The 27189-nt window shown below is 53.9% G+C and overlaps 1 protein-coding gene across 1 annotated transcript; it reads left to right on the forward strand.

The window, feature by feature from the left end:
* The first annotated feature begins 2254 nt into the window (after positions 1–2254).
* SSUH2 (ssu-2 homolog) lies at positions 2255–25888 on the forward strand. Its single transcript, XM_060308882.1, has 12 exons — positions 2255–2282; positions 9900–9998; positions 10241–10322; positions 11851–11980; positions 13159–13219; positions 14292–14416; positions 15471–15533; positions 17156–17241; positions 18546–18638; positions 19031–19136; positions 20854–20961; positions 25742–25888. The coding sequence occupies exons 1-12, from the start codon at positions 2255–2257 to the stop codon at positions 25886–25888; spliced, it is 1128 nt and encodes a 375-aa protein (XP_060164865.1).
* The last annotated feature ends 1301 nt before the right edge of the window (positions 25889–27189 follow it).

The following is a 27189-nucleotide window of genomic DNA, read 5'->3' on the forward strand; positions in this document are numbered from 1 at the left end:
GATGATGGATCATATCCATGGACTACCGTGGACCGGTTCAGGAAGAAGAGCTCGAAGCGCCCCCTTCTTGATACCAATAGCACAGATACAGAATGACTGTAAAGTGTCCAGAACGCATCTGATGCTTCTCCTTCCCTCCCCGAAGCCCCTCTGATACTAGCAGGAAGTGGGAACCAGTGTTAGCTTCATGCTGGCCTGGAGCCTAGAATGAATGATGCGCGTTTCTCCTGACATCTGAATACTAGGTGGTGATGGTTACATTGTTTGGCCCGAGCCGCTCACGCGTGCCATTGTAGTTGCAGACAGCATTCCTGTCTTGATGCCTAAGCAAGATTAGAAAGGTCTAGCAGTTGGTTTGTTCACTTTCCATGTATTTTAAGAGATATTTATGATCCCATTACTATGTGATCTAACTAGTGTGCAGCAAGGGACTTTCACTGCCTTTGATCAACACTCCCCGGTTCCTAAGATACAACTCATGGTTGTCTGCCTTTTTGCAGCCTCAAGGCTTCCGGACCCCTTAGTGCTCAGCTCTGTTTAACATTCTGTGCTTCTATTTGCCATTTAATAATTTCCTACGATTCTTTCTTTCAAATGCTGAGGAGGGTTTTGGGCATGCATATATTGTTTCTTAAAAAGTACTCAACATGTAATAGTGGTATATTGTTTTAGTTAAGCCACAGGTAGTTTCTGTCTATCCATGTATGTGTCTATGTATTTATCTATCATCTACCATGTTTAGGCTCAACTGTACATACACACAGACACAGACGTAGACATAGACACACACACATATTATGTTTAGAGTAAAATACACACCCAGGCATACACATCCATGGTAATCTTGTTACCCTGGGGACAGTTCTACAAGGGCTTCAAATCATTGCTTAATGTCTAAAGGTATTAAAGGCTGTATTAGGATCTCTGTCTTTGTCATGAACATGCAGTAATGAAACTTATATAACTCTCCAGTTTAAGGAATTTAGTGCTCCGATCAACCGTAAAAACCTATTTGTGGGCGTTGAAGCATCTGACTGTATTTAAGAAGCGTTTGTTAAATTATCACTACTGCTTTCACGGTTGTCACCAGCATTCTGTTGAGGGCGGGTGGTAAATGAGGAGGGTTAGCGCAGCAGAGGGAGACCGAGGGCGCTTTGTGGCCGCCTCGGAGCCCTCTCTGTGCCCAGTGTGACCACTGAAGCCAGGCCATGGACACATCAGTCACAGCACTCCCCAGGTGAAGGCGACAGCCAGTCTTCACTGTGGGCGTCGTGACACATCCCATGGGCATCGCTGGGCTGGGCAGGCAGGGCATAGGGCACATGCTTTGCCCTACGGAGCGAGGCTGTCCTGGCTAGAGAACTCCAGGCCCGGCTGTGAACGTCACTGCCAAGGATGCGGTGCAGGTGGTACCAGCTCAGGGCCCTCTGCCTCCACCAGCAGGTGACCCAGGTCCAGGTGCTCATGGTTTAGACTCCTCTAGAGGAGAGGGGTGATCTTGCGTCGTCTTGCAAGGGTCGGGGTTGCAGGTGTTTCGAGCCCTGATGCAGGAGGCTCAGGAAGAGGCCTTTAGAAACCCACAGATGTCTCCCAGAGAGCTGGGCTGGTGTGGTGACATCAGCGGCCCACGCAGCCTGGGTTGGGAGCCGGCTCTGCCCATGCTGTGCTGAGCAGCTTGGGAGCATCACCTCTTCATGCCGGCCTGGACTCTCCCCCAGCGAGCCCGGGAGGTTGACACTCACGACTTGAGAGCTCCCACCTGCCTCTCCCCTTGCTGTTGGGGAGGTAACCTCCCTGCGGTTATTGCATTTTACATCGTTCTCTGCCCCCTCCCCCACCCCGCCTGCCCAGCGCTCCGGAACCTGCCTCCCTATAGACAAGCCACGTGGCACAGGGGTCAAGAGCTCTGACCTGAGAGCCAAGCAAACGAGAGTCTGAATCCCAGCTCAGGAAGATGGGTTCCATGAAAGTGCCCATCTCTCAGGGCTGCGTGAGGATGCAGGCGATCAGGGGCGCCAGCCGAGCCCGGCAAGTAGAGGGTCTTGTGAGGAGGAGCCCCAAGAACCCGTAGACGGGGGCCAGAGCAGCCGCTCTGATGGCCTTGGGGCTTCCCCACAGATGTTTCCCTCTGTTGTATTCAGATCAGGTAACAATGGGCCCGCTGTTCTGGGCGGGGCCTGGGGTGGTCCCCTCAGATCCCAGCAGCCTGAGCCCACTGGGAGGGCAGACGCTTCCCTGGCTGGACGTCTCGACGATGGACAGGGATCTCAGTGACGGTGACAGTAAGTACAGCCTGTCAGGGCGAGGGGCGCCCACCTCCGTGGGTGGCTGAGCTGAAATCTCCCTGCTGCCCTCAGCGCTGTCTTGGTTCTGCGTCTGTGCTGCTAGGGCATCCCTTCCTTCCTTCCTTCCTTCCTTCCACACATAAAGCCCGTTTGCAGCCTTCCATTAGGTGCCTCGGGGCAGTGGAGAAGGAAGGTAGAAAACCAAGGTGAGGACTTTCCTCCCTAACCACGAAACACTGTCCAAATCTTAGATTCTCTATCCTTCCTTTCTCCGATTGATAGTCACCCCTCCCCTGCCCAAGCCAAATGTGAGCCTGGATATCAGGATTCTTATTTCAGTCAGAGTTGCATCAGTTCTTAGATGAGGTTAATTTTTTTTTTTCTTTTTTTTGCGGTACGCGGGCCTCTCACTGTTGTGGCCTCTCCCGTTGCGGAGCACAGGCTCCGGACGCGCAGGCTCAGCGGCCATGGCTCACGGGCCCAGCCGCTCTGCAGCACGTGGGGTCTTCCCGGACCGGGGCATGATCCCGCGTCCCCTGCCTCGGCAGGCGGACTCTCAACCACTGCGCCACCAGGGAAGCCCAGATGAGGTTAATTTTAAAGCAATGTCAGTGAAAGGTCTTTACGCACGATCTCCCTCTAGCAAAAAGCTCACTTGTTCATTACTGCTCAGGAAACATAGTCCAGGTGACCCCATCTTGTCATTAGTGGGACAGAAATACAATGGAATCTAAGAACTAATTAAAGAGATGAAGAAGGAAGTGGTATTTTAAGAAGAAATGTGCTGTGTTTTAAAACAAGAAAGTTGGAGAGTGAGTTTGGAATGGACAACGTGGTGAGTATCAGGTTGGGAATTGGCAGGCTAGGGTTCAAGTCCTAGCCCTGCTGTGAGTTGGCTCTGTGATCTTGGTCAAGTCACTTAACCTCTCTGAGCTTCAGTTTCCCCATCTGTAAAAGGAGATTGGTCAGGAGTTCTTAATTTGAGGACCATGAAGGTGAAGGCAAAATACTGTATGTGGGCTTTGTGGGGGGGGAGGGGGAGGGGAAGGCATCCACAGCTTTCACTTGAATCCCAGAGAGGCCCGTGACACTAGTGCATTTTCAGAGTTACCGAGCTTGGTGACTTTGAAGGTCCTTTGCAGGCCCAGCACTCTTTCCTGCCCTTAATGTTGGGGTGTCAGAGCTTTAAGCCTCAGAGCTGCAGTGGGATATGAAATGAACCCATGCTAATCTGAGAGAGCTCAGTTTAAATTTTGTTGGAGTCCTTTTTCATATTGAAGTGAGAGACTGTACCTAGATATTTTAGCATGTATTTGAGGAGGACCGACTCTGATCTCTGATATATTGGAAATTGTGGATCCATAGTCTTATTCTGATAAGCTTCTACTAACAGTAGAATGCAGTCTTCCCTCTTAAAAAATACTGCTCATTAGCATTCTTTCAGTTCATTCTTGGAGTTTGTTGTAGTAGACATGGGCTATGTCAGATCTGGATTCAAATCCAAGCTCTGCCTCCTAATTGCTGGGTGACTTCACCTAAGTCACTTGACCTCTCTGAGCTTTATTTCCCCCAATAAAAATAGAGATGGTGTCATCTTGCAGAACTGGTAAAAGATTAATTGGATGTAAAGTGCCTAATATATCACTCAGCCCAGCGTAGGCATGGAGTAAATGTTGACTCTAGAGAATTATCAGATTATGTCCCCGAGAGCTTTAAAATTAAACTGCTATTAATGGAAAATATTACCACCGTGGTGTTTCTGTTTTGGCATCAAGCTTTTTGGTAAGCAAGGTAAGAGGAAGGTGAACTCTTTTTAGTTCCCTTAAAATTCTAAAAACTCTGATTCTGCCGTAGGGTCACCCTATGGGCTGGTTTCCAACATAATCAAACCTCAGGCCGGCATTTAGGGTCTACTGCAAGGTGTGAGATTGTCCAGAGAGTTTTTAGAAACAAGATTGATGAAATCTGAAACTAGGTAAAGTTTTCTCCTGGTTTCAGAAAGGGAGCCTGCTATGGGACTTCTGTAATTTATTTATTTTTAAAGCTTTTTCTTTCTTTTTTTTAAAAATAAATTTATTTATTGTTTATTTTTGACAGCGTTGGGTCTTCGTTGCTGTGTGCAGGCTTTCTCTAGTTGCAGTGTGCAGGGGCTACTCTTCATTGTGGTGCGCGGGCTTCTCACTGCGGTGGCTTCTGTTGCAGAGATCGGGCTCTAGGCTCACAGGCTTCTGTAGTTGTGGCATACGGGCTTCAGTAGTTGTGGCACAAAGGGTCGGTAGTTGTGGCTCACGGGCTCTAGAGCACAGGCTCAGTAGTTGTGTTGTACGGGCTTAGTTGCTCCCTGGCATGTGGGATCTTCGCGGACCAGGGCTTGAACCCGTGTCCCCTGCATTGGCAGGTGGATTCTTAACCACTGAGCCACCAGGGAAGCCCGACTTCTGTAATTTAAACGTCCCTTCTTAGGTGAGAGATGGTTGTCCACTTTAGCCAGTTGAGTTACCCTTCCCAGTCACTAAAGTGTTGTCCCCTTAGTTGTTGAGTCTACAATGTGGGGAAGCTTCAGAGAAAGAATATCTTCCTCCAGTGACATAATTTGGTACCGAAGTAGGCATGGATAGGGACATTCTGGGTGTTGCATCCACTTGCAAGTCACTTTCAGTACCACCTCTGTCGGATTTCAGTGCGTCAACAATGATTAATCAGGGGCAGGAGACGTGCACTCCTTTGATCACCTGAAATCAAGGGAATGGCATTTTAAAAAGAGAAAGATAGGGCTTCCCTGGTGGCGCAGCGGCTGAGAATCCGCCTGCCGATGCAGGGGATGTGGGTTCGCGCCCCGGTCCGGGAAGATCCCACATGCCACGGAGCGGCTGGGCCCGTGAGCCATGGCCGCTGAGCCTGCGCGTCCGGAGCCTGTGCTCCGCAATGGGAGAGGCCACAGCAGTGAGAGGCCCGCGTACCGCAAAAAAAAAAAAAAGAGAAAGATAAGGGGGTTATCCATGAATTGTGCCTTTCTCCACCAGAAAAATTCCTTCCTATACAAAAGAAAAATAGCTGGCGTCTGGTGAGCAGAAACACGACCTGGGTGGCACTTTGCAAAGCTCTCTCGGCAACCACTCGACGTGTGTGCCTGGAGCACTGGGGTATTCACCCGAGTAGAAAGGCCTTGGGGCTTGGAGTCAGGCTCTGAGTTCTAAGTACTGTTTCTGTCTCTGCTATGAGCCTGTGAGCTTTTGCTGTCTCAAATCACATCTCTGAGCCTCATCTCGTCCTTCTACTAAATGGGGAAAATAGTGGTTGTCATGAGGTGCAAGAGAGATCATGGAGCGTCTCTCACCGAGGCAGTACGTGAATTAGGGGGCAGTGGTCCAGCTGGTCGGCCACCCTGGAACTCAGCCCAACACCATGGAAACGGTGACGCGGCTGGTGGCCCCCATCGGAGCACCCCACGCTGGGCGCCACACAATGTCCCGTGACGTCCGCATTCCTGTTGTGCCCGCTGAGATCTGCCCAGGAAATGACGTGTCTGCCCGTGCTTCAGCCTGGAGGCCTTTATTTTCGTCCACAACATAATGGGGAGTTTAATTTAGCTCTGATGAGTTGCCAGAGGTCATTGTGGCTCCCAGTTGATGGATGGAGCTCTGAGCGCCCCACCTCTCATTCTTCCCGTCTTCCTGCACTGTTGTTGGGTTTCCAGCAGGACAGAGCAGCCACGTGGCGTCTCCTCGTCCAGGGGAGCACTGATGCCCCAGCGGAGACAAGACTTCCGGGCAGGCGGGGGCCCTCCCAGGGGAGGGGGCTGTGATGGCCTTGCCTTTCTTTCCACGCTTGACATTTTCACTCTTGTGCGCTGGCTTAAAGGAGCACCGGGAAAGAGGAAGACCCGCCCTCCTGGGTCCAAGGCACTGACCGAACATTTATTCCATGCCAGGCTCGGGGCTGAGAGCTGTATCCACATTGTCTCGTTAGGTGGGCCCTAATACCACCCGCTCTCTTTCCCAGCTGGAGGAGTTGAGCGCTGGGAGGATGAGTGTCCGGCACAGTGCCATGTGTTACCTGGCTCAGACGGCAGCATATCGGAGCCCGGGTTCCTCAACACAATGCCCAGGGATTCTGAGTGCAGCCACCCCCATCCCCACCCTGGCTACAGTCCAACCCTGCCCCTCACCTTTAATTCTTTTAACTACGCTCACAGACACTGCATGGACCCTGCCCCAGGCAGGTTCAAATTCCAGCCGCCACCTTCCGGATCCCCCTCAGAGTGCCCCCGCACAGGTGGGTGTCAGGTCAGGGTGGGCAAAATACGCCTCACGGACCAAAGCAGACCCACCGCCCGTTTTGTAGTTGAATTGGAACGAGCCACACTATTCAGTTGTCTGTTGTCTATAGCTGCTTTCAGGGCACTACGGCCAAGGTGAGTAACTAAGACAGACTGTACAGCCCATAGTCTGAACTGTTTACCACCTGGCTATTTGTAGAAAATGTTTGCTGATCCCTGGGTCCCTGGTGGCTGGAGTAGCAGAGAATGCTAATAAACTTATTAGAAGCGAAACAATATTGAGAACCAAGGTTCGAAGAATAATTCCGGGGGAAATCTCATCCTGGGGATTTCAGGACACATTGGCAGGCGTTGCCGCTTTGGGATGACGTCACTTGACATCGCACTCACGTGCGTCCCAGGCCTCTCACCTGCTTCTTGGCAGAATCATTTGCTTACAAAGATAAGCTTTCCTGCTAAGCAAGGTACTCTCTATATCCACAAACGTTCTTCTATTTCAGCTTCCTTTGGAAGTTTCCTGCAAGGAGACAGAACCTTAGAGACGCATATGTAGTGCTTATTATCAGAGGACAAGTGCACCCCTCATGGGGGAGGGGTGGTAGAGCAGGGTTGTTAATTTGTTTCAATGACACCGCCTCCTCCCTCACTGTTCTCGGCCATGAATGCCAGAATCTCAGGCTTCTTCACCGTCCAACGTCTTGTCTCTGCTTCCAGATAACCTAAGCTGTTCCGGTTTTGAACAAGATCTGCTTATTCTTCTGGCCTCTGCTTTTATTAAACTCTAAAGAACAGGACATAATATCTTTATTTTTTGTAGTGATAAAGAGCTGTAGGTTTTAGAGAGCTGCAGAAAAGAGGAGGATCTCGGAGATGAGGTCGATCAGCTGGAAGTCTGACCCAAGTGGCCTTCAGTGACTTAAGGCAGAGAGAATCCCCTTCCACTGACCGTTTATCAGCTCGCCCTTTAAAGTCAACTTCCTGTGGTCAACTGGCCACTAGAAAGACACAGTTGAGGGATCCTTGTCCCCCAGCCTGGGGACTTCACGGAACAGGTTTGACAGGTGGCCCACTGGGCTGGAAGTGGAGCAAGGAGCCTCTGGCCTGCTCTAACTCCAGCGCTGTGCACCCTAGGAGTACTGGAGTAACCTCTCTGAGGCTCAGACTCCTCGTGTCAAGTGGAGCTAGACGCCCTGTCTTCCACACCTCTAGGTGGGATGGTGGGGTGAGGCATCAGGTGTGGGAGGTGCTTCGTGAGTAGTCCTGAGTTTCCAGGAGCCAGTTCTAGTATTATGCTTTCCTACTTGGAGTCTCAGTCCCTATGTATAGATGTCACAGCCTGACAGATCAAGATGAGGTTTTAAAAACAGTTATATAATCAGTGCTTCTTCCATAGGGTTTGCCTTGTAAAAAGTACTTGGAAAAGAACACCAGCTTTGGAGAGAGAAGAACCTTGGTTTGAATCCAACTCTATCACTCACCGGCTGGGCGATCTTGCGCGAGTCACACTGGTAGAATGTGGTTGTGCTGGTGTGTCAATTTGGGTCATCCAAGAAGCAGACACCAAGATGGCCTGAGACATGCCAGACGTCCCTTGGAGACCTGTGAAGGGAAAGGGGGAGAAGGGGCAGGCGTAGTCAGGGACCGTCTTTGGACCACAGTGTAGGTCAGACACCTGTGAGAGGAGAGGGGGCAGCAGGGGAGCCTGAGACCCTGGTGTGGCTGCAAGAAAGTCTTGTGTGGGTCTGTGGAGAGTCTCAGAGTAAAGACTGCCTGATGGAGGAAGCTGCATGACCTACCGTCCCACATCCCAGTGCCTTAAAACAACAACCACTTTAATATAGTTCATGCTTTTGTGGGTCAGAAATTTCAACAGGGCTCAGGTGGGTGCTCCGTGTTGTAACTGATTAGGGTCTGTGTTGGTTCAAGCTTCTGTAACAAAGACACCATAGACTGGGTTGGCTTAAACAACAAGCATTTATTTCTTACAGTTCTGGAGGCTGGGAAGTCCAAGGTCAAGGCATCAGCAGACCCAGCATCTGGTGAGGGCCCACTTCTGGCTTGTAGACAGCCGCCTTCTCACTGGGTGCTCACATAGTAGAGAGAGCGAGAGAGCCCTAGCCTCTTTCTCTTCTTATAAGGACCTTGATCCCATCATGGGCTCCATCCGTAAGACCTCATTTAAACCTAATCCCCTCCCAAGGGCTTCCCTGGTGGTGCAGGGGTTAAGAATCCGCCTGCCATTGCAGGGGACACGGGTTCGAGCCCTGATCCGGGAAGATCCCATATGCCGCGGAGCAACTAAGCCCGTGCATCACAACTACTGAGCCTGCACTCTAGAGCCCGCGAGCCACAACCACTGAGCCTGTGTGCCACAACTACTGAAGCCCACGCACCTAGAGCCCGTGCCCCGCAACAAGAGGAGCTGCCGCAATGAGAAGCCCGCGCACCGCAACAAAGAGTAGCCCCTGCTCGCCGCAACTAGAGAAAGCCCAAGTGCAGCAATGAAGACCCAACACAGCCAGAAACAAACAAATAAATAAATAAATATTTTTTTAATGTGTTAAAAAAAAACACCCCAAAACCCAGCTCTACTGGGGCTGTGGGTTTCAACATATGAATTTGGGGGGATGCAGACATGCAGTCCATGAAAGGGTCCCTCAGTGTATTCAGCAGACAGCTGCTCTGGACTGGAGGGTCCAAGATGGCTTTGCTCATGTTCCTGGTGGCTTGGCAGGGTGGCTGGAAGGCCAGGCTCCACTGGGCCCCTCCCCACGTAGTCTCAGGGCATTTGCTCGTGGCCTCTCCAGCGGGATAGTCTAATGTCTTACCTGGCAGCTCAGGCATCAAGAGGGACGGCTTCAGGAGGCCAGAAGTAGGAGCTGCAGTCTCTTCTTTGCTTGCTGTGTTCCCTTGGTGAAGCGGTCACAAGCCTGCCCAGGTTCAAGGGGAGGAAACGGAGACCTGTCTGTTGATGAGAGGAGCAGCAGAGAAGTGTGCCCATCTGTTATTCAGTGTCTGTCTCCTAGGGCTGGGGAATATGATACCGTTTATACCGCACCTGTCCCGCTGACTGGCACAGAGTAGGTGCCCAGCAGATAGGAGCTGCCCTTCCGAATGTTTGTCTCATCATTATTATTACCGCTGCTACTGTCATACCCCCAACCCCATTGCTGGCCGCCCTACACATATGTTGTGTGTCGTGAGGGGGCTGGAGTGAGACTGACTGAAACCGTGAGCCTCTCTACGACGCACCTGCCCTCACCCGTCAGGTAGCTGACAGGAGTCGCCTTCCACCCCCTCCTCCCCGAGGCTCAGCACTGCCCGTTCTTCCCCAGGTGTGATGGACCTCAGCTTCGAGGCCGAGAGTCCTCTGGCGCCCCCGGCTGAACTCCTGGAGAGGCTGCCCAGCTGTGACTGCCTTCTTCAAGGGGACAGTGAGTCTGTGTCCCTGGGGGCTTGGGTCCCGCAGCTTCTTCCTGGGGCTTATGCTGTTGTGCGGGCATCTCTGGAACAGGCCGGGCTGGGAGAGCTCCCCTGTCCCCTGGGGGCCCTGGGAAGCCCCTTGTCGCCATCGGGAGGGAACGGGAGGATGGGGCGTAGGCCCTGTGTCCATGGACATCCTGTGACCACGTCCATCTCCACTTACGACCAGGATGCTGCCGGTCTTGGAACCCAGGATGCCAGATATTCTTCCCACCTTCGGAGGCCCCGGGGAGGCCCCGGGAACAAAGGTGCTGGTCTTCGTTTCTGGAACACAGGTGAGCCCTGGCAGCCCCCACAGAGCCATTGCGCGGGGTCACGCGAGATGATCCTCAGGTCACCTTTGTCCCCCGACAGCCCTCCTCAGGGGCCACAGATTTCAACCCAGACAGTGCATCAGGACTCCAGACCCAGTGGATCAGAGTCTCCAGGGATGGAGCCTGGGAGTGTGTATTTTTCCAAGCTCTTCAGGTTGTTTGGCTACCAAGCCAGGGTTGAAAACTCTAGTCTAGATCAGGGGTTGCAAACTACGGCCCCCGGGCCAGATCCAGCTCACTGCCTCTTTTTGCCTATCAGGTTTTATTGGCACACGGCCATGTGTTTTTGTTTCCTTACTGTCTGTGGCTGCTTTTACACCGTGACAGAGGAGCTGAGTGGTGACACAGAGGCCACGTGGCCCACAAAGCCTAAAGTATTTCCTATCTCGCCCTTTACCGAAAGTCCGCTTGCTTGGAGGACTCGGGGCAGAGCTCCGGCTGTCCGGCCAGCTTTGGGCGGAGAGGAGGAGGAGCCGTGCCCATGCTGGGTCCAGAGTGGCCGTGTCCTGCCGTCGAGGGTGCCTTCCTGGCGCTTCTGGCCCCGCTGCTGCCTGGACCCCCTCCCTTCTCCTCCCTGGCCGCCCTCCCTGCGTGCCTGCAGACGCCCCTTCTTCCGTGGAGTCGTCCCGGCCACTGCTGCGCCCACGCCCTCCATCTGCTGGGCACTGTCTGTGGGCACACGGGCCCCTCTGTGCGCTGGGCCGGGGGTGTCGGCGACACAGCGTGCGTTGGTGAGGGCTTACATTTGGAGGCAGCCTGCCGTGGAGAAGAATGTGAAGATGGGGGGCAGGGCGGAGGAAGGGGCCTCAGCTCATGGCATTGGCGGGAGGGCTTTGCCGAGGAGGGACAGGGCAGTTGGGCCTCAGGGGAGTCTTCCAGGAGGAGGAGAGGTGTCCCGAGAGGGGGCCGAGAAGGGGTCCTTCCTAGTCTGCCCTCCCAGCCTGCACCACTGCCGTCCAGCGGGCTCACGGCGGGTCTCTGTGGGCGCCACTGTCAGAAGGTTCTCGGCTGGGGTCTTCCCCTGAGCGTTACTCACAACTCCTCTGGCTGAAGTCAAGGTCCCAGAGGGCAGGAACCTTGTCTAGTCCTAACTCTGCCTCCTCCTAGCTGTGTGACATCTTCTCTGGGCCTCAGTTTTCCTTATCTGTAAAGTGGCATAATTCATCTTTCAGTTTTTTGTTTCTGTTTTTTCATTTGAGTTCTAAGACCCCATCAGCCCTTCTCCGCAGCTCCAGACCTCAGCTAAAGTGGTTCTGCTGTCCTCTAGAAGGACCTGCCACTTTCCCACTGGGCATCTGTTCACACAGTTCCTGATGCCGGAGATGCGCTCACCAGCTGGGTGCCCGAGGGCTCTACCACTGCTGTGGACACGGCTGGGGGACCCCTGTCTCCGGGCCTTAGTTTCCATCGGCACCGTGAGGGGGCTGGCTGGCCTGGGTGAGCCCGCAGGCTCTCCCTGACCACCGCGCCTCTGCTCGGTCCCCACCAGAGTCCCCGTGGTGACAGAGGAGGTGGCCCGGGAAGCCCTCCTCAGCTTCGTGGACTCCAAGTGCTGCTACGGCAGTGCGGCCGCCGGTGACCTCGTCATCCTGGAGCTGAAGCAGCAGGTCCTGCGCAGGGTGAGGGCTGGCCGGAGGGCGCCTGGCGAGGCCGGGGAGAAAGGAGTCTTGGGGAACAGTGCGTGTGAATAGCGGTGACATTGTAGTGAGTTATAATACGAGGAATCACGGTTGTCAATCACCAGAGAACAGCTCGAATGCCCTAGGCGTCATGGACAGCACATTACCTATGTGTCTCACCGAATCCTCATAGCTACCCTTCATGGTAGGTATCATCGTCACCAGTTAGGAGGAATTGGACATTTAGAGAGGTGGAGTTACTTGCCCCCAAACACGCAGCTAGAAGTGACCGAGCTGGGATTCAAACACAGGTTTGCGGGCACCGAAGCCCTGTTTTTAAAGACACAACTTACCTGCTTCCTGGAGGGGTGGCCTGGAACGGGCCGTCTCCTCCCCTGATCCCAGCTCCCTCTGCCTCCCCCAAGTTTCATCTGTGCCAGGGGTATTTATTCATCACCCCCAAGCCGGAGGCCCCAGGGAGGTCCTGTGCTTGGTACCAAGACCACACAAGGTGACCCCACCTGTGTCACCTTCTGCCTTGACAGGGACAAGTTGAAGTTCACATTTCCTAGTGTCACTGGCATAGCCGTCCCCTGGAGGGCACACAGTTGCAGAAATCAGCCTCGCAGGGAGTGGTCAGAGCAGGGATTTGAGGTACGAGGTCTCTGTGTAGCTGTGTGACCTTGGGAAAGTCACCTGACCTCTCTGAGCATCCCTTTCCTCACATGGAAAAGGAGGAGCCAGGCGATGTCCGAGATCCCGTGGATGAGGATCAAGAAGGAGGATCTCGACCTCAGGCAGATACATTCCCCCAGGGGTGCTCGGAGTGGCTGATTCCAGCAGCCTCCATCTGTCAGAGGGCAATTTTTGCTTCAGAACTTGCCTCATAGACCGTTTGTGTGTATAAAGAAATTATACACATTATCCTGAAGGTGCCCAGTGGTGTGTCTGTCAGGGGAGGTTTCCTGGGGCTGAACGACCCCCGGCAGATATGTCCCAGGGCATCTGCGACACGAGTCCTCGCTGCTGCCAGCCTGTTCTGAGCAGCCCTCGGGCGCTGGCCGTGCTTGGGAACTTCTGTTCTCCCTGCTGAGCCCAGGGGTGGGGAGCTTCATCCTTTCTCATGAGGCTCTGTCTTCTAAGGGCACGAGTGTGAACACACTATTTTTCCGTTGTAGTATCGACTAGAAACCTTCAGTGAATCCAGGATAAGTGAATGGACTTTTCAGCCCTTTACCAGTAAGTGAGTTGTCTGAAATCAGTTTAATTCGGAGTGAATATGGCCGGGATTGGTGGAGAATGTCAGGACTTGGCTTAGCCGCCAACCCCGAGGAAGATGCTCTGCTGCTCGGAGCCTCAGTTTCCCATCCCCCATAAAAAGAGAGGGTGGCCTTTCCTCCTGGAGACCTTCCAGGGCTGACGTTAGCAGACGCTTCCTGTCCAGGAAGTGGCTTGCAGGAGGTCCTGCAAAAGTCTAGTGTTTGCGTTTGGCCACAGGCTGGTGCTGCCACACGGGGCCAGACTGCAAAGGCAGCCAGTGTGCTCGGGCATCTACCTGCCTCCTGGGCCACCCCCAGCGCCTCCCCGAGTCTCTAGATGCCCGCCCCATTCAGTGTGCTGTGTCACCTCTGCTGGACCCCCTAGAGGCTTAAGGCTCTCTTTCTGGGAAGCTCTGTGCCCTATCTGTTTTCTGGTTCATCCTTCGAGACTTAGCTCAAGGGTCCCCTCTTTTATGAAGCCTTTGAGGATTTCTTCCCTGCTGTCCCCTCCCCAGCAGAATGAGTCAGTCTTCTGAGTTTTTCAGAACGCCTTATGCAGCTCTTGTCCAAAGCACTTCCCATGTCATATTCTGTTGTATTGTGATGGAGGAGGAGAAAGAAGATGGTGCGGATGGTGACAGTAGTGAAGACAATCCTGGTTTATTGATCCCTCGGCATGTACCAGCCCTGGGCTAAGCTTTGGTACGCCTTCTGCTGTTCAGTTTTACTACCGTCCTCCATGGTAGGTGCCACCGTTATCCCTGGTTAGAGAGGAGAGGATTGCAGGGCAGAGAGGTATATATAGGTGGAGGAGCTGGTGTCGAGTTCCGCAGCCAGGAAGTACAAGAAGCAGGAGGCAGCCGGGTCTGTTCAACTCCGACGCTTGGCTGCCTAGCCACAGGCTCTAAGGGGACCCTTACCTACCAGTCCCTCGGCCCCAGGTTCTAGCTTAACGCCTGCACCAGGTGAAGGCTCTATACTATTTGGTGAATAAATGAAGGCTGGTCCTTGCAGCCATTTGCTGCTCTTTGAACAGCCCCTTTCTCTGTCAGACCACTCCGTGGATGGGCCACAAAGAGGGACCTCCCCCAGGCTTTGGGACATCAAGGTCCAGGTTCCCCCGATGTTTCAGGAAGATACCAGGAAGTTCCAAGTCCCTCACTCATCATTGGTCAAGGTAATGTGTTCACTGGAGTCTCTGCCCTTCTCTCGGAGCTGGTTTTCCGGGCACCGTAGTTTCTTCAGACTTTATCCTTTGAAAAAGGAAACCCAAAATCCAGGCTGGTGGTTTATTCCTTGCCCATCAAGTAAGCAGAATTCTAGGAAAACCCAGCGTATGGGATGTAGTCCCCTACGAAATTCCGTGCAAATTAGGGAGCGTTCACATAGCAACAGGATGGTACGAAATTGTCACCAGATTTAAATAGCGAGCATTCACATTCCTAGACCATCTGAGGGTTTTTGTCTTTTTTATTTTTTTGACCTGTTGGGAAACAGCTGAATGAAACATATAAAATAAAATTAAAGCATCACTGGGATTTTTTTTTTATGGAAGTCATTAGGGGAGTAGAATTTGACATCCACGCTGTTTTACAGAAATATAATCAGGACAGGTAGTGAGGGTAACCTAATGTGTTACAAAACCACAGCTGAGATGTTTTATGTTATGTGCTCATCTAATTAACTGCCTTGTTTTCACTTTAGAACTTGATTCAAGCGTGTCATTTTACCCTCTGAGTTTTCATAGCATCATAAGACGAAGAGGACTTTGAGAGATCAAGAAAGTGTTTCATTCTGTTCTCCAGGGTGGAAAAGCTGTTTTGATTCAGCCATTGAATTCCAGTAGCTCGCTCGCTGCCTTTTGCAAAAACACCCTCTGTTTTTTTATGGCTTCTATTCCCAAAGACCACTTTAGCCACCTAATGGGCAAAGGATACTGGCTTTTGTGGTTTCGCCTGGGAGTGTGAGTTAGGACATGGGAGTCGGAGACCTGGTCTCCCCGTCTTAGCATCCAGGGCCGACTGGGCTGAGGCTCCGGGGAGATGGTAATGTGATCTCCTTGGCTTGGTGTTCAAGGCCCTTTGGAAGCCTAGTCACAAATGGTCGTCTTCCCACCATGGCCTGAATTGTTATACCTCGACCTGGGATGCTGACATCATGGGGGTGGGGTTGGTGAAATCAGGAGCTGCTGGTACTTGGAAAACCAGACCAAGGAGAGCGTTCACTCTCAGGAATGCCACAAATGCCACGGGCATGGGCGCTACAAGTGCAGCAGCTGCCACGGGGCCGGCACGGTGAGTCACATGTGGCCGTTGGTGAGTATGTGATGTGGAACAGGGCCACGTGGGGATGGAGGGCTGGGCTGGCAGCCTGGGGCTCCCTGCGCCAACAGTGGGCCCTCCGACAAGTCATCCTCCCTCTCCGGGCCTCCATCTTCCTACCTGTAAAATGGGAATGTTGGAGTGGGTGGTCTCTATTGACCTTATTTCCCTTTGATGGTTTATGATTTTCATTCTTCTCTCCTTTTCTGCTCCACCTACAAACATTTATTGAGTACCTGCTGGGTGCAGGAGGACTGAGACCTGGGGTCCTTCTCACAGGGACCCTCTGTCCGAGGGGCAGACTGGCAAGTGACCAGCACTTGTAGTGCAGGGGCCAGTGCCGGCCGAGAAGTGAAGTTCAGGGCCTTTGAGGGACACAATAGACTCGGCCTTGGATTAGCTTCCTGGGGCTGCCGTAATAAATGACCACAAACTGGGTGGCTTAAAGCAACAAATTTATCCCCTAAGAGTTCTGGAGGCTGGATGTCCAATACCAAGGTGTCGGCAGGGTTAAGAGCCATCTCATGCCTTCCTCCTGGCTTCTGGCAGCGGCTGGCAGTCCTTGGCTTATAGCTGCCTCACCCCCATCGCTGCCTCCGTGTTGCTTCCTGGCTTCTCCGTGTGTGTCTCTGTCTCCTCACGGGCTTCCCATAGGGACACGAGTCATTGGATGTAGGGCCCACCCTTCTGCAGTATGACCTCACCTTTACTAATTACATCTGCAAAGATGAATTCCAAATAAGGTCACATTCTGAGGTTCTGGAAGATGTAAATCCGGGCGGGGACGACCACGTGTACTATTCAGCCCCGCGCGGGCCCCTAAGCGCCAGCCAGGCCCTCGTGGCCTCAGCGTTCTTTGCAGGATCCTCTAGGCTACTAGCCTTCCCGGCAGTAAGTCCACGCCCCTCACGTGTTCTCAGCTCTCCCCACCTCCCCGTGTGTGCCTAACCCCTTGGACACACACTGACTACTTGCTGCAGTAAACCGGCCTCCCCTGTCCTCTCTCTGCCCACGCGCCCTTGCACCCACCTTCCGCCTGCCGCGTGCTCGTCCCTCTACCCGCTCCGCACGCACCGTGGGGCTCCGCGGTGGCTGCACCTGCTCTGTGTCCTCCGGTGGCCTTCGCTCGTGGCCTTTGCTGCTCCCTCCCGCCCCTCCTCCTCCTCCCCCCTTGTCCCTCAGGCTTTCCCTGGAATGTCTCCGGAGCGCACCCCGAGCCCGCTGTGAGGGCATAGCCTGGTCCATCCCTGGGGGCTTCTCCAGCACCAGGGAGGGCCAGCCTGCCCCCCTCTCCCCGCCCCGGCCGTGGTTGTTTGGTCAGGGGACGGTCCCAAGGGTCATGGGGTTGAGAGAAGAGCAGGAGAGGCTGAGGTCTCAGGAGAAACAGGGATGTGAGGATGCAGAGTCTCTGACGCTACAACTGGAGGGGTCCAAAGGTACACTGCATTTTACAGACAAGGGGCGAGGCCCAGGGAGAGCAAGTAGGGAAGTGACAGCTTGGGGAAGGTCACAGGCTGGCTTGGAGCCAGGTCTCAGGTTGCCCTTTGCCTGCTCCCCGGGAGGCGGGCGAGGGCTGAGGCCACGTGTGTCCGCAGGTGCGGTGCCCCTCATGCAGCCGGGCCAAGCGCAGAGCCAGGCCCGCCCGGCGGTGTCAGATGTGCTCGGGGTCCGGCAGGCAGAGGTAAGACGGGGCTCCCCGGCCCCGAGCTGAGTGCTCTCACGGGCGTTCTTGCTTTTTACTGCCTGCCCTCAGGAAGGCAAGCGGGTGCGCTGTCTCGTCACCCCTGTGTCCCCAGAGCTCTGTGCATTGTAGGTGCCCTGTCACCTCAGTGAGTGTTTCTCGAGACCAAGTGGAACCCATCAAGCAATCTGTGGGTCGGGGGCGGGGGGAAGGTACGAGGGTCTGCAGGGAGGAAGGGAGGCCATGGGTTCAGAGAGGAGACCGCTTCGTGCTCACGTGGAGGGGAAGTGAATACAGAAGAGCACCCAAGGTGAGATTCTTATCTCTCTGAGGATCCGGGCCCGGGCAAACCCTTATTTATAACCCATTGCAGGGACTAAATGGAGGAAGAGTGAAGGAAGGTTGGTTGATTGACTAAACAAAGTGCCTGTTCACAGGGCTTTGCAAACAGTGGGTTGCTGCCTTTTGGGCTTGACGTCCTTTCACGTATTTATAAATCTTTAAAGGGAAACAAGAAACCATGAGGAGTGAAACTCTTCAAAGTTGTGTTGGGTTAATGATACCTGTGGCTCATCCAGGCCCAGGCCATCCTTCTAAGAAGCCAGATGGCGAAGCTTTGGTGGACCTGCCACCTGTGGTTGGTAAAGGAGCTCTTTGATTTGGAAAGAAACTTAGATTTCTTTCACTTACAAGTAAAAGAACTCCAGTTCAAACTGGCTTTAGCAAAAGAGTAAATTTATAGGCCCATGTAATGGAAAAGTCGAGGAATAGATTTCTGGGATGACTTCAGGTACAGCTGGATCCAGGTGCGTAAACAATGTCACCAGGAATCTGTCTCTGTCCCTCACTCTGCTTTCCTTCATGTTGGCTTCATCCTCAGGCAGGCTGTCTCCTGTGGTGGCAGAGGAGGCCACCAGGAGCTCCAAGCTTGGTGACCTCAGTGGAAAAGGATGGCCCTTTCCTGATAGTTCCAGCAAAAGTTGTGGGGGTGGATCTTAGTGCACTCACCTGGGTCATGCGTCAATCTCTGTATCAGCCACTATGGCCAGAGAGATGGAATGCTCTGATTGGCCAGGCTGAGGTCCCAAGCTGGTCATAGAAGGGATGGGGGCAAGCCCGCAAACCATGTCTCCAAAGGGAGATTGGGGCACTGCTACGAGGAGTGGGAGGTCCAGATGGTGGGCACGCGGAAGCAATCCGTGCCCGCCACAGTGCACCTCTATGAGGAAGGATGTGAGGCAGGGGCCTCCGGAGCCACTGGGACACCACGACCATCTGAGTGGTACTGATGGGGCCCCTCTCAGATGCAGCACATGCTCAGGGAGGGGGAACAAGACCTGTGCCACCTGCAAGGGCGAGAAGAAACTGCTGCACTTCCTCCAGCTGGTCATCGTGTGGTACGTGGCACCTCTCAATGCCATGGCCTGGCGGGGTGGCCGGGGGGGACGTGGCCTGGATTGGTTTCTGCAGAGAAGCTCCACTTGGTTGGGGCTTTCACAGTGCAGGGACCTGCTGGGAGAGACGGAGTCCCAGAGTCCTAAGGCCCCACGTCAGGGAAGCTCCCACGCATTAAGGGTTTCTCCTATCGGGTACCTTGCCAGAACAGAACTGTCCGTACTTCACTAGTTTTCCATCTTACGCGCGAGAATGCTGAGGCCCAGAGAGGCTAAAGCACTTTCCCAGGGTCCCACCGGTAGCACGGCAAGCCGTCCAGCCCCTATCTGCCTGATTCCAAACCCAGGGCTTAACCCGACCCCCGGGCTCTGTCTCTCATCCTCTTCACTTCCAGGAAGAACAGCCTGTTTGAGTTTGTGTCTGAGCACCAGCTGGCCTGCCCTGGGGACCTGCTTGCTAAAGCCAGAGGAGAGACGCTCTTTAAGGATGAAAACACGATGGTAAGGAGGGCTTTGCTACCGCCCTAAAGGGAGCTGGGTCCCTCCTCCACCTGTGAGGCCGGGTCTTCTGGTTCTGCAGGCGATGCATTCATTCAGAAAGGCTGGGCGGGGACAGAGGCTGCTGGAACCCCATGGGGCAGTTTCTGTCTTGAATTTTACATATTCAACCCTCCTTTCTTCCCCTGTTCATTTTCTCTCCCTCTTTTCCTCCCTCCTTCCCTTGGACAAATCTTGAGACCCTCCTCCTATACCAGGCACCATTCTAGGCCATGGGGATACCATAAAACAGAATCTCTGCCCTCCGATCTCACAGTGGGTGAGGGAGAGGGTAATAAGAGCATTTTCACCACACTGTCAGCCATTGAGAAATACACAAGCGAGGCAGAGAGACAGGAAGGGGCAGGGTGTCGGTGGTGGAGAGCGGTGCCTTGGGGGAGTGGATGGTGTGACAGTATGGGAGTCAGGGTGTCCAGCAGAGGAAGCAGCACGACAGAGGCCTCGAGGAGCGGCAGAGGGCAGCGAGCTGGGCGGAGCAAGGAGCTAAGACATGACAGGTGCCAGCAGCCAGATCAGGGAGGGTCTTGTACACTAGCAGTTGGCAAATTCCGGCCCTTGGCCTGCTTTTATAAATAAAGTTTTATTGGAGCACAGCCCACTTGTTTATGTATTGTCTGTGGCTGCTATGGTGCTTCGAGGGCAGAGTTGAGTAGTCGAGACAGAGACCCTATGGCCTTCAAACGTGAGTATTTACTCTGGCCCTTTACAGAAAAGATCTGTGGCTCCCTGCTGTCGGCCTGGGAAGGGAATTTGGCCTTTATGGGACATCCTCAGTTTTTTTTGGTTTTGCTTTCTTCCCTTTCTTCTTCCCACCCTTCCTTCCTTCCTTTTTTTTTTTTTAACAGTATGTAGCTGTTTCAGATTGGCTTATTAGTTTCAGGTGTATATCATGATTTGATATTTATATATTACTGTGAAATCATCACCACAATAAATCCAGTTCACGTCCATCACCACACAGTTAAAATGATTTTTCTTGTGATGAGACATTTTTATGAGCTACTCTCAGCAACTTTAAAATATCCAATCCAGTATTATCAACTGTAGTTACCATTCTGTACTTCACACTCCCAAGACTTATTTATCTCATAATTGGAAGTTTGTACCAATTGACCCCCTTTCGCCCCTTTTGCCCACCCCTCCAATCCCCATCTCTGGAAACCATCAATCTCTTCTCTGTATCTAGGAGTTTGTGTTTAATTCCACATGTAAGTGAGATCATAGGGTGTGTATCTTTCTCTGACTTATCTCACTTAACATAATGCCCTCTTCCATCCATGTTGTTGAAAATGGCAGGAATTCCTTCTTTATGGCTTCATAATAGTCCTCAGCTTCCTTTCTTTGCCCCAATCACTAGGCTCTCTAAAGGCTCACTTTAGGCATCACCCCTCTAGGAGACCCTGCGCCCAATCCTAGCCTGAGTTAGGCAGCAGGGAAGGCGCGCCGGGTGGGCGGGTAGTCTGTCTACGGCCCTCGTTTATTGGCTGGAGTTCCCGACGCTATAAGGTGGATGATCAATGGTCCGCTTGGGTTTAACAAGCCCCACCCATCCCGCTCGCCCCTGACCCGGGCCCGTCCTTTTCCGGCCTCGTGCTCCCATCAGCCCTCCAAGGCTCCAGGTGCTGAGGCTCCGGGTCAGGTGGTCTGCGTCTCCCCCCAGGTGTACCCCATCGTGGACTTCCCCCTGCGGGAAATCTCTCTGGCCTCCCAGCGGGGTATCGCCGAGCACAGCAATGCGCTGGCCTCCCGAGCCCGCGTCCTGCAGCAGGTGAGCTGAGGGGGGTGGGGTGGGGACCGGGGCTGGTGGAAGGTGAGGTGCCGGGTCTGCTGGGGCTCCAGGACACTGTCCCCGTGGACGTAAAGGAGGGAACGGGCCCCTTCCTTTGTGGGGAGGTTCCTTCTTGAGAGTGGCAGGGCAGAAGGAAGGGGGGGAGGGGTGGAGCCCCAGTCGGAGGAGCACAGAGGTACTAGGCACTGACGTGGGGCCAGAGTGACCCACGTCACTCTGGTCAGAGAGGTCCGAGAGCAGGGCTGGTCAGACATAAGGCCACGGGGAGAAGTTTGGACTGTTATATCCTGCGAGCGACAGGGAGCTTACAGGGTTTCACGCAGGAATGTGGCTCAGTGTCGTTTCGATTCTCACCCCCCCGGTATTCAGGGAAGAGGAGGGAAAGCTCGAGATATAGGGTGCAAGGCAGGTTTGGAACCCAGCGTCCGGCCCCCCGGGGCACTTCCCAAATCCCAGGCCCCCAAGGGCAGGGCTGACGGCCCGCGCTGCTGTGCGGCTGTTATCCTGCTGGCCACTAGGTGACGGTGGTGCCTGTCGCGTCCCCAGGAGCCGCGGTGGGCGGGGCGTGTGCGGCAGGGGACGGGGTAAAGGAAACGGGGATGGAAGATGGGGCGGGGGGTTGGCAAGGGAAAGCCCAGCGCCTGAGCTCCGTGAGGGCTCTGTCGGGGGTCCGAGTCTTACAAACTGGGCGCAGATCCTGGCTCTTCCACGTCCCAGAGTGGTCCCGGGCCAGCTACAAACGCCTTCCTGAAGTTCAGTTTCTCACCCGTGAAAAAGATATTACTACCGCCTCAGAGGGCTTGGTAGGGATGAGATCATTTGCTTTAAGTGCGTGGAACCCGGTGCTCAAAATGTTCCTGTGCCTTCTGTTCCCTTTGCAATGAGTATTCCGCTTCTCTTCCTGCACGCTTACCCTGTTTGCAGGAGAGAAAAGGATGCATTTAATTTAAAATTAATAATGACCGTCTTGGAGCTGGAATGCACCTCAGAGAGGATGAAACGGGGGCACTGCAAACTGAAAAGCGTGGGTGGGGGGTGCTGTGGGTAGGAGGCCCCCTTATCCAAAGGCCCCCGCCTCCCCTCAGCTCTGTGCAATGCAGGGGCAGAGATTTCAAACCTTCTGAAATACACATTTTTACATGAAATCTTCCAGTTTTTCAATATTGAAAGCAAAATTTTAAAAATGCTAAGAGCACTGTATGGGCTGCTGGGCCAGCATTGGCCTGTGGGCATCCTCGGCTACCCCTGGTCTAGTCCAAACCCATGACTTTGCCGATAAATCAGAGGAAGCCCAGACAGTGGAAGTAATTTAGGCAAGGTGACACAGCTTTTCAGTGGAAGAGCCCAGGAGTAGAACTCAGATTTCCCAACTCCAAGGGAAATGTTATTATCTGCCGCACTCAAGGCACACAAGCGACTGTGAAAGCCAGCGTAGGTTTGCAGGGCTATCAGCCGGACGAGGCAGCGCCCTTTTCGCCTGGCAGGCACTGCAGGGGCGAGTCACTTCCCAGGTTATGTCCTGCTTCCCAGCTCTGGCACATAGTCATGGCTCCTGGCCCTTCCAGTCACGGGCCTCGATGTCCTCATCTGTAAAAGGGGCGCGGTTGGACCTTACCTTAGGTTGGGCTCCGCAGAAGCAGCTCTGAGACGAGGATCCGTGTGCAAGTCATTTTTTGTTTGTTTTATTTATTATTTTTTTTTTGCGGTATGCGGGCTTCTCACTGCTGTGGCCTCTCCCGTTGCGGAGCACAGGCTCCGGACCGCAGGCTCAGCGGCCATGGCTCACGGGCCCAGCCGCTCCGCGGCATGTGGGATCTTCCCAGACCGGGGCACGAACCCGCATCCCCTGCATCAGCAGGCGGACTCTCAACCACTGCGCCACCAGGGAAGCCCGTTTGTTTTATTTTTTATCAATTTATTTTATTTTTGGCTGCGTTGGGTCTTGGCGGTGCGCGGGCTTCTCATTGCGGTGGCTTCTCGTTGTGGAGCATGGGCTCTAGGTGTGCGGGCTTCAGTAGTTGTGGCATATGGGCTCAGTAGTTGTGGCTCATGAGCTCTAGAGCACAGGCTCAGAGCTTAGTTGCTCCACGGTGTGTGGGATCTTCCTGGACCAGCGCTCGAACCTGTGTCCCCTGCATTGGCAGGCGGCTCCCTAACCACTGTGCCACCAGGGAAGCCCAAGACATTTGTTAAGGAAGGGCTCCCAGGGGAAACAGGTAAAGGGGTGGGGGAGCCGGAACAGGAAGAGGGTCAGACAAGGGGGCGGTGAGGGTAGTGATGCTCTGAGTGTCAGCCATACCTCAGCGGCTGTTTGCCTGGAGCTGACGTTTGTTCTTCAGCCCCATCCACGGAGGATCCCAGCCCGGTCTCTAAGGGGCCTTGCTTCTGCAGCCCTGGTACAGTCTGGTGGGCATTACAGTGAAGACCGCCCAGTAGTGAGCTGTGTACTGTAGCACTACTGTAGGACTGGCCGGAGGACGAGGCAGGATTGCAGCAGCTTGCGGACACAGGTGCTTCTCCTGGGACGTTTCTGCTGCTGAGGCTGACAATTTTGAGTCCTTTTTGGACCCTTCATTTGGCAGAGGGGCAGTGCCTGCCCAAGATCACACTGCGTGTTGGCAGCAGGCCTCCGTCTAGACCCTGGGGCTCCCGGGCTTTCCCTGATGGTACAGCCCCGTCTCGGGCGACACAAGCCATCTGTGGACCAGACCTGGAGCAGGGAGGGGTGCACCAGGGGCAGACGTGCATGTTTCTTTAAAAGGGAGCATAAAGGGAGAAGAGGCCACTTCTGTGACTCTTTGTCCTAAATCGTCCTTGGGCCCAGGATCTACAGACAAAGGTTCATGCCGATATTTTGTTCAGGGTTGGGAAGTTAGTGAGTAGAATCCAGGGAGGGACCAGCTGTCACACGCGGGGCCCCGGCCCCTCCTCTCAGACCTGGAATCTGCTCGTCCCAGGGGCACAGTCAAGGGGTTCCAGCAGATACACGTCCGATTACGAGATGACCACTGGATGGCCGTTGATGTCCTGGCCAACCTGTGGTCCCCAACCTGGAGACCTTTAGAATCCAAATGGAGGCACGTGGGGTGGGGCTGCTGTGGTTTTGCTCTGTGTCGGGTAGTAGAAGAGTTTGGAAACAAGAGTGGTCTGACCCGCGGCCCAGGCCTTCTGAGCAGAGGCTGGCTCCCCTCCCCTCTTGCCCCGTGGTTCCCACGTTGGGTCTCCTGTGCCAACATGGCAAGAGGGATCGTCTACCTTTTCGTTCCGTAGTTATCCCCCTTGGAGGCCGCTCTCCGGCACACGGAGAAAACTCAGTCTCACCGTCTCATTTGGTTTTCTCAGCAACTCCATGACATAGAAGTTTTTGTACCTATTTCACAGATGAAGAAACGGAGGCCCAGAGAGAGGAAGTGGGAGGTCACGCAGACGGCTTCATGGGAAGTGCGTGCCCTGACCCTGAGTCCCCCGCCTCCTGCTACAGTGTCACTCCCTCTGCCACCCCTCCAACCCGCACCTCCCAGCGTAGGGAGCCCTCTGCTCAACATCCTCTCCCGGCCTGTTCCCCACTTTCCCCAGGGGCCTCAGGACCATCATCTCCCACGAGAGGACTTGGGCTCTTTTCCCAAGGAGGGGATCTTCCTGCAAGTAGGAGGGTCTGACCCTGGGCCAAGCACACCGCCTCCCTCCGGGGTTGGGGTCCCCACATCCGAGTCTGGAACAGGGGAGCAGCTTGTGCACAAGAACTTAGGGTTTGGGCACCGAGCCTGGCCCACGGTACGTCCCGAGAAAGCTTTGCTGGGGCTGAGGAGTCACTTTGCTCTGTGGGTTGCACCCGTAGTTTTCCGTAACAAATCAGTGCCAAAGCCAATGACCTGGGTGTCTCAGCAGGAGTCAGTGTCAGCTCCGAGGCGGCAGGGCATCCCGTTCACTGCCCCGTGATTCTGGAAGATTGTTGAGTAAGTGCTCCGAGAAGGGGCTAGAGAACAAGGGATTTAGGACCCCTCTTCATGGGGGGAGTGAGTGCCCCGGGCTCTCGAGTAGACAGGGATGCCAGGGAGGAGGTTTGAGCCTGAAATAGGTCCAGCCAGGAGGTGGGGCTTGACCTGGATGATCTTGCAAGCTTGAAATTCCATGGGCCTCAGTTTCCCCATGTGTGAAAGGAGGGGAAAACTTGAGAAAGACTTTTCTCAAAGGAGGGTTGATGCAAAACTCTGGTGCAGGGAGGGAAGCGTCTGAGAAAATAGCCTGAAGCAGCCCACCAAACTTTGGAATTTCTTTGGTGTCAACATTTTATCTTAAAATTTAATTCAAATTGCATAATACATTCCCTAACATCTCCATGGTTGTTTTAATAGAAAAATTTTTAAAATGACTTTGTCCTCCACTTTTCTCCACTCCACTCTGTCCACCCTCCCATCTAAAAATTACCGCTTCTGGAAGATGTCCTGTTCGGCTGGTGGAGTTCCATACATCCTGCAACTCCCCTGGGGATTGCCTGTGTGCCCCCTCCCCCCACCCCACCGCTTCATGAAACTTAGAATGAGGTGGTGGTTAAAGACGAGAAGTCGGTTTGGGCCAGAGCTTAGGGTATGTGAAGGGGCGTAGTAAGAGATACATCTAGGAGGCAGGTTGGAGGCAAAACGCCAAGTCCAGAGCCTGAACTTCATTCCACAGGTAGTAGGGAGCTACTGAAGGTTCTTGAGCAGGCGAGTGACTTGAACAGAACCCTGAGGTTTTTCTTGGCCAATTGTTTCCTCAGCGCCAGACCATTGAACTGGTCCCCCTCACGGAAGTTCGTTACTGGTACCAAGGAAAGACGTACGTCTACTACATCTACGGCACCGACCACAAAGTGTACGTGGTGGATTACCCCGAGAGGTACTGCTGTGGCTGCACCATCATCTGACGTCGCACATCTGCCCCCAGAGCCCGCCACTCACGTTTGCCCAGGAGATTGGCTGAGGTCTCTGAGTTGACTCACTGTTGGCTCCTCTGGACAATTGCATGCAAACCCGGGTGTGTCCTTCCAGAGAATTCAGCTCCTCTGTCAAGCTACAAGTCCTTCTGGAGCCCGTCTGGCGGAATCTATCACGTGTCTAAGCTACAAGAATTCATCTACACACATTGCTTTAGGAGAAATAACTTAAGCAGTGGGGGCTTTGCCTCTGGCCTGTGAACTAAAGCCCTGATTGAGCGTGGGGTTGATTTTACTTTTCCCTCGGTCAGTCTCAGTTCTGGTGTGTCTCTGCTAGTCTGGGCCTTTTGTGGAGCTGAGTGATTCTGAAATGTTGAAAGATAGACAGAAATTAGCTGCCTCTTATGCACACCAAATAGTGCACTTAGGCAAAAATGTACACCATTTTACTCCTCATTCTGTGGGTCAGGAATTCAGACATAGCCATGGTGGGATGGCTTATCTCTGTTCCATGACATCTGGTGCCTCACCTGGAAGTATCAAAGGCTGGGGTGGCTCAAGGGCAGGGGCGCTGAAGGCTGGTTCACCCAGATGCCTGGTGGTCGATGGCGGCTTTCGGCTGGAACACCTACATGGGGCCTCCCCATGCGGCGTGGGCTTCCTCACAGCATGGCGGCTCTCAGGGTAAGCACCCCACACGTGTGCCCCAATTAAAGAGACAGAGATCTGTTCCCAGACTGGAGAACAAACCCGCTGTGTTAGATAGACCAAGGGTCTGTATGCTAATCTCTAACATGGTGCCTGTGCATGGGTAAATTTTAGAGAGTGGTTTTGGGTATATGCAGGTTCTTACATCACGTGCTGACCTTAGAACTTGCGCACCGAGTAGAAGGTGACCTGGATGTCCTGTGTACCCAGTCCCAGGCAGGAACTCCCACCTGGTGCAGTGAGGCTGGGTGGGTGGAGGGGACACCCTGCACACTGAATGCCCAGTTGGCTTTGGAGGGGTGGTTCGGGGGCTGCGTGAGCCACCGTGTACCTGATTGTGAGTAACCGGATGTCCATGTCATCTTACAATGCCTGCCCCCACCCGGAAGGGGAGTATTACACCCCAGGAGGGCCAGTCCGTACCCTCTTGATCCCCAAGCTCCTGCTGGCCTGCAGCCCTCGTCCCCCATAGGGCAGAAGCACGTGGACATAAGAGGCCTGGCTGGGGAGGCTCAGGTGGGGGAGGGGTGGTCTGAGGCCATTCCCCTGGGGCCTCGTACAAATGCAGGGGACGGTTTTTGGCT

Source organism: Globicephala melas, chromosome 11, assembly GCF_963455315.2.
Source record: "Globicephala melas chromosome 11, mGloMel1.2, whole genome shotgun sequence".
NCBI classification, from domain to species: Eukaryota; Metazoa; Chordata; class Mammalia; order Artiodactyla; family Delphinidae; genus Globicephala; species Globicephala melas.

Bases quoted from the DNA above. Each gene is read 5' to 3' on its own strand.
- SSUH2 (XM_060308882.1), top strand. From the start codon at position 2,255: ATGGACAGGGATCTCAGTGACGGTGACA. The intron at 10,323-11,850 runs GTGAGCCCTGGC...GGTCCCCACCAG, and splicing joins TCTTCGTTTCTGGAACACAG to AGTCCCCGTGGTGACAGAGG. The intron at 18,639-19,030 runs GTACGTGGCACC...CTTCACTTCCAG, and splicing joins CTCCAGCTGGTCATCGTGTG to GAAGAACAGCCTGTTTGAGT.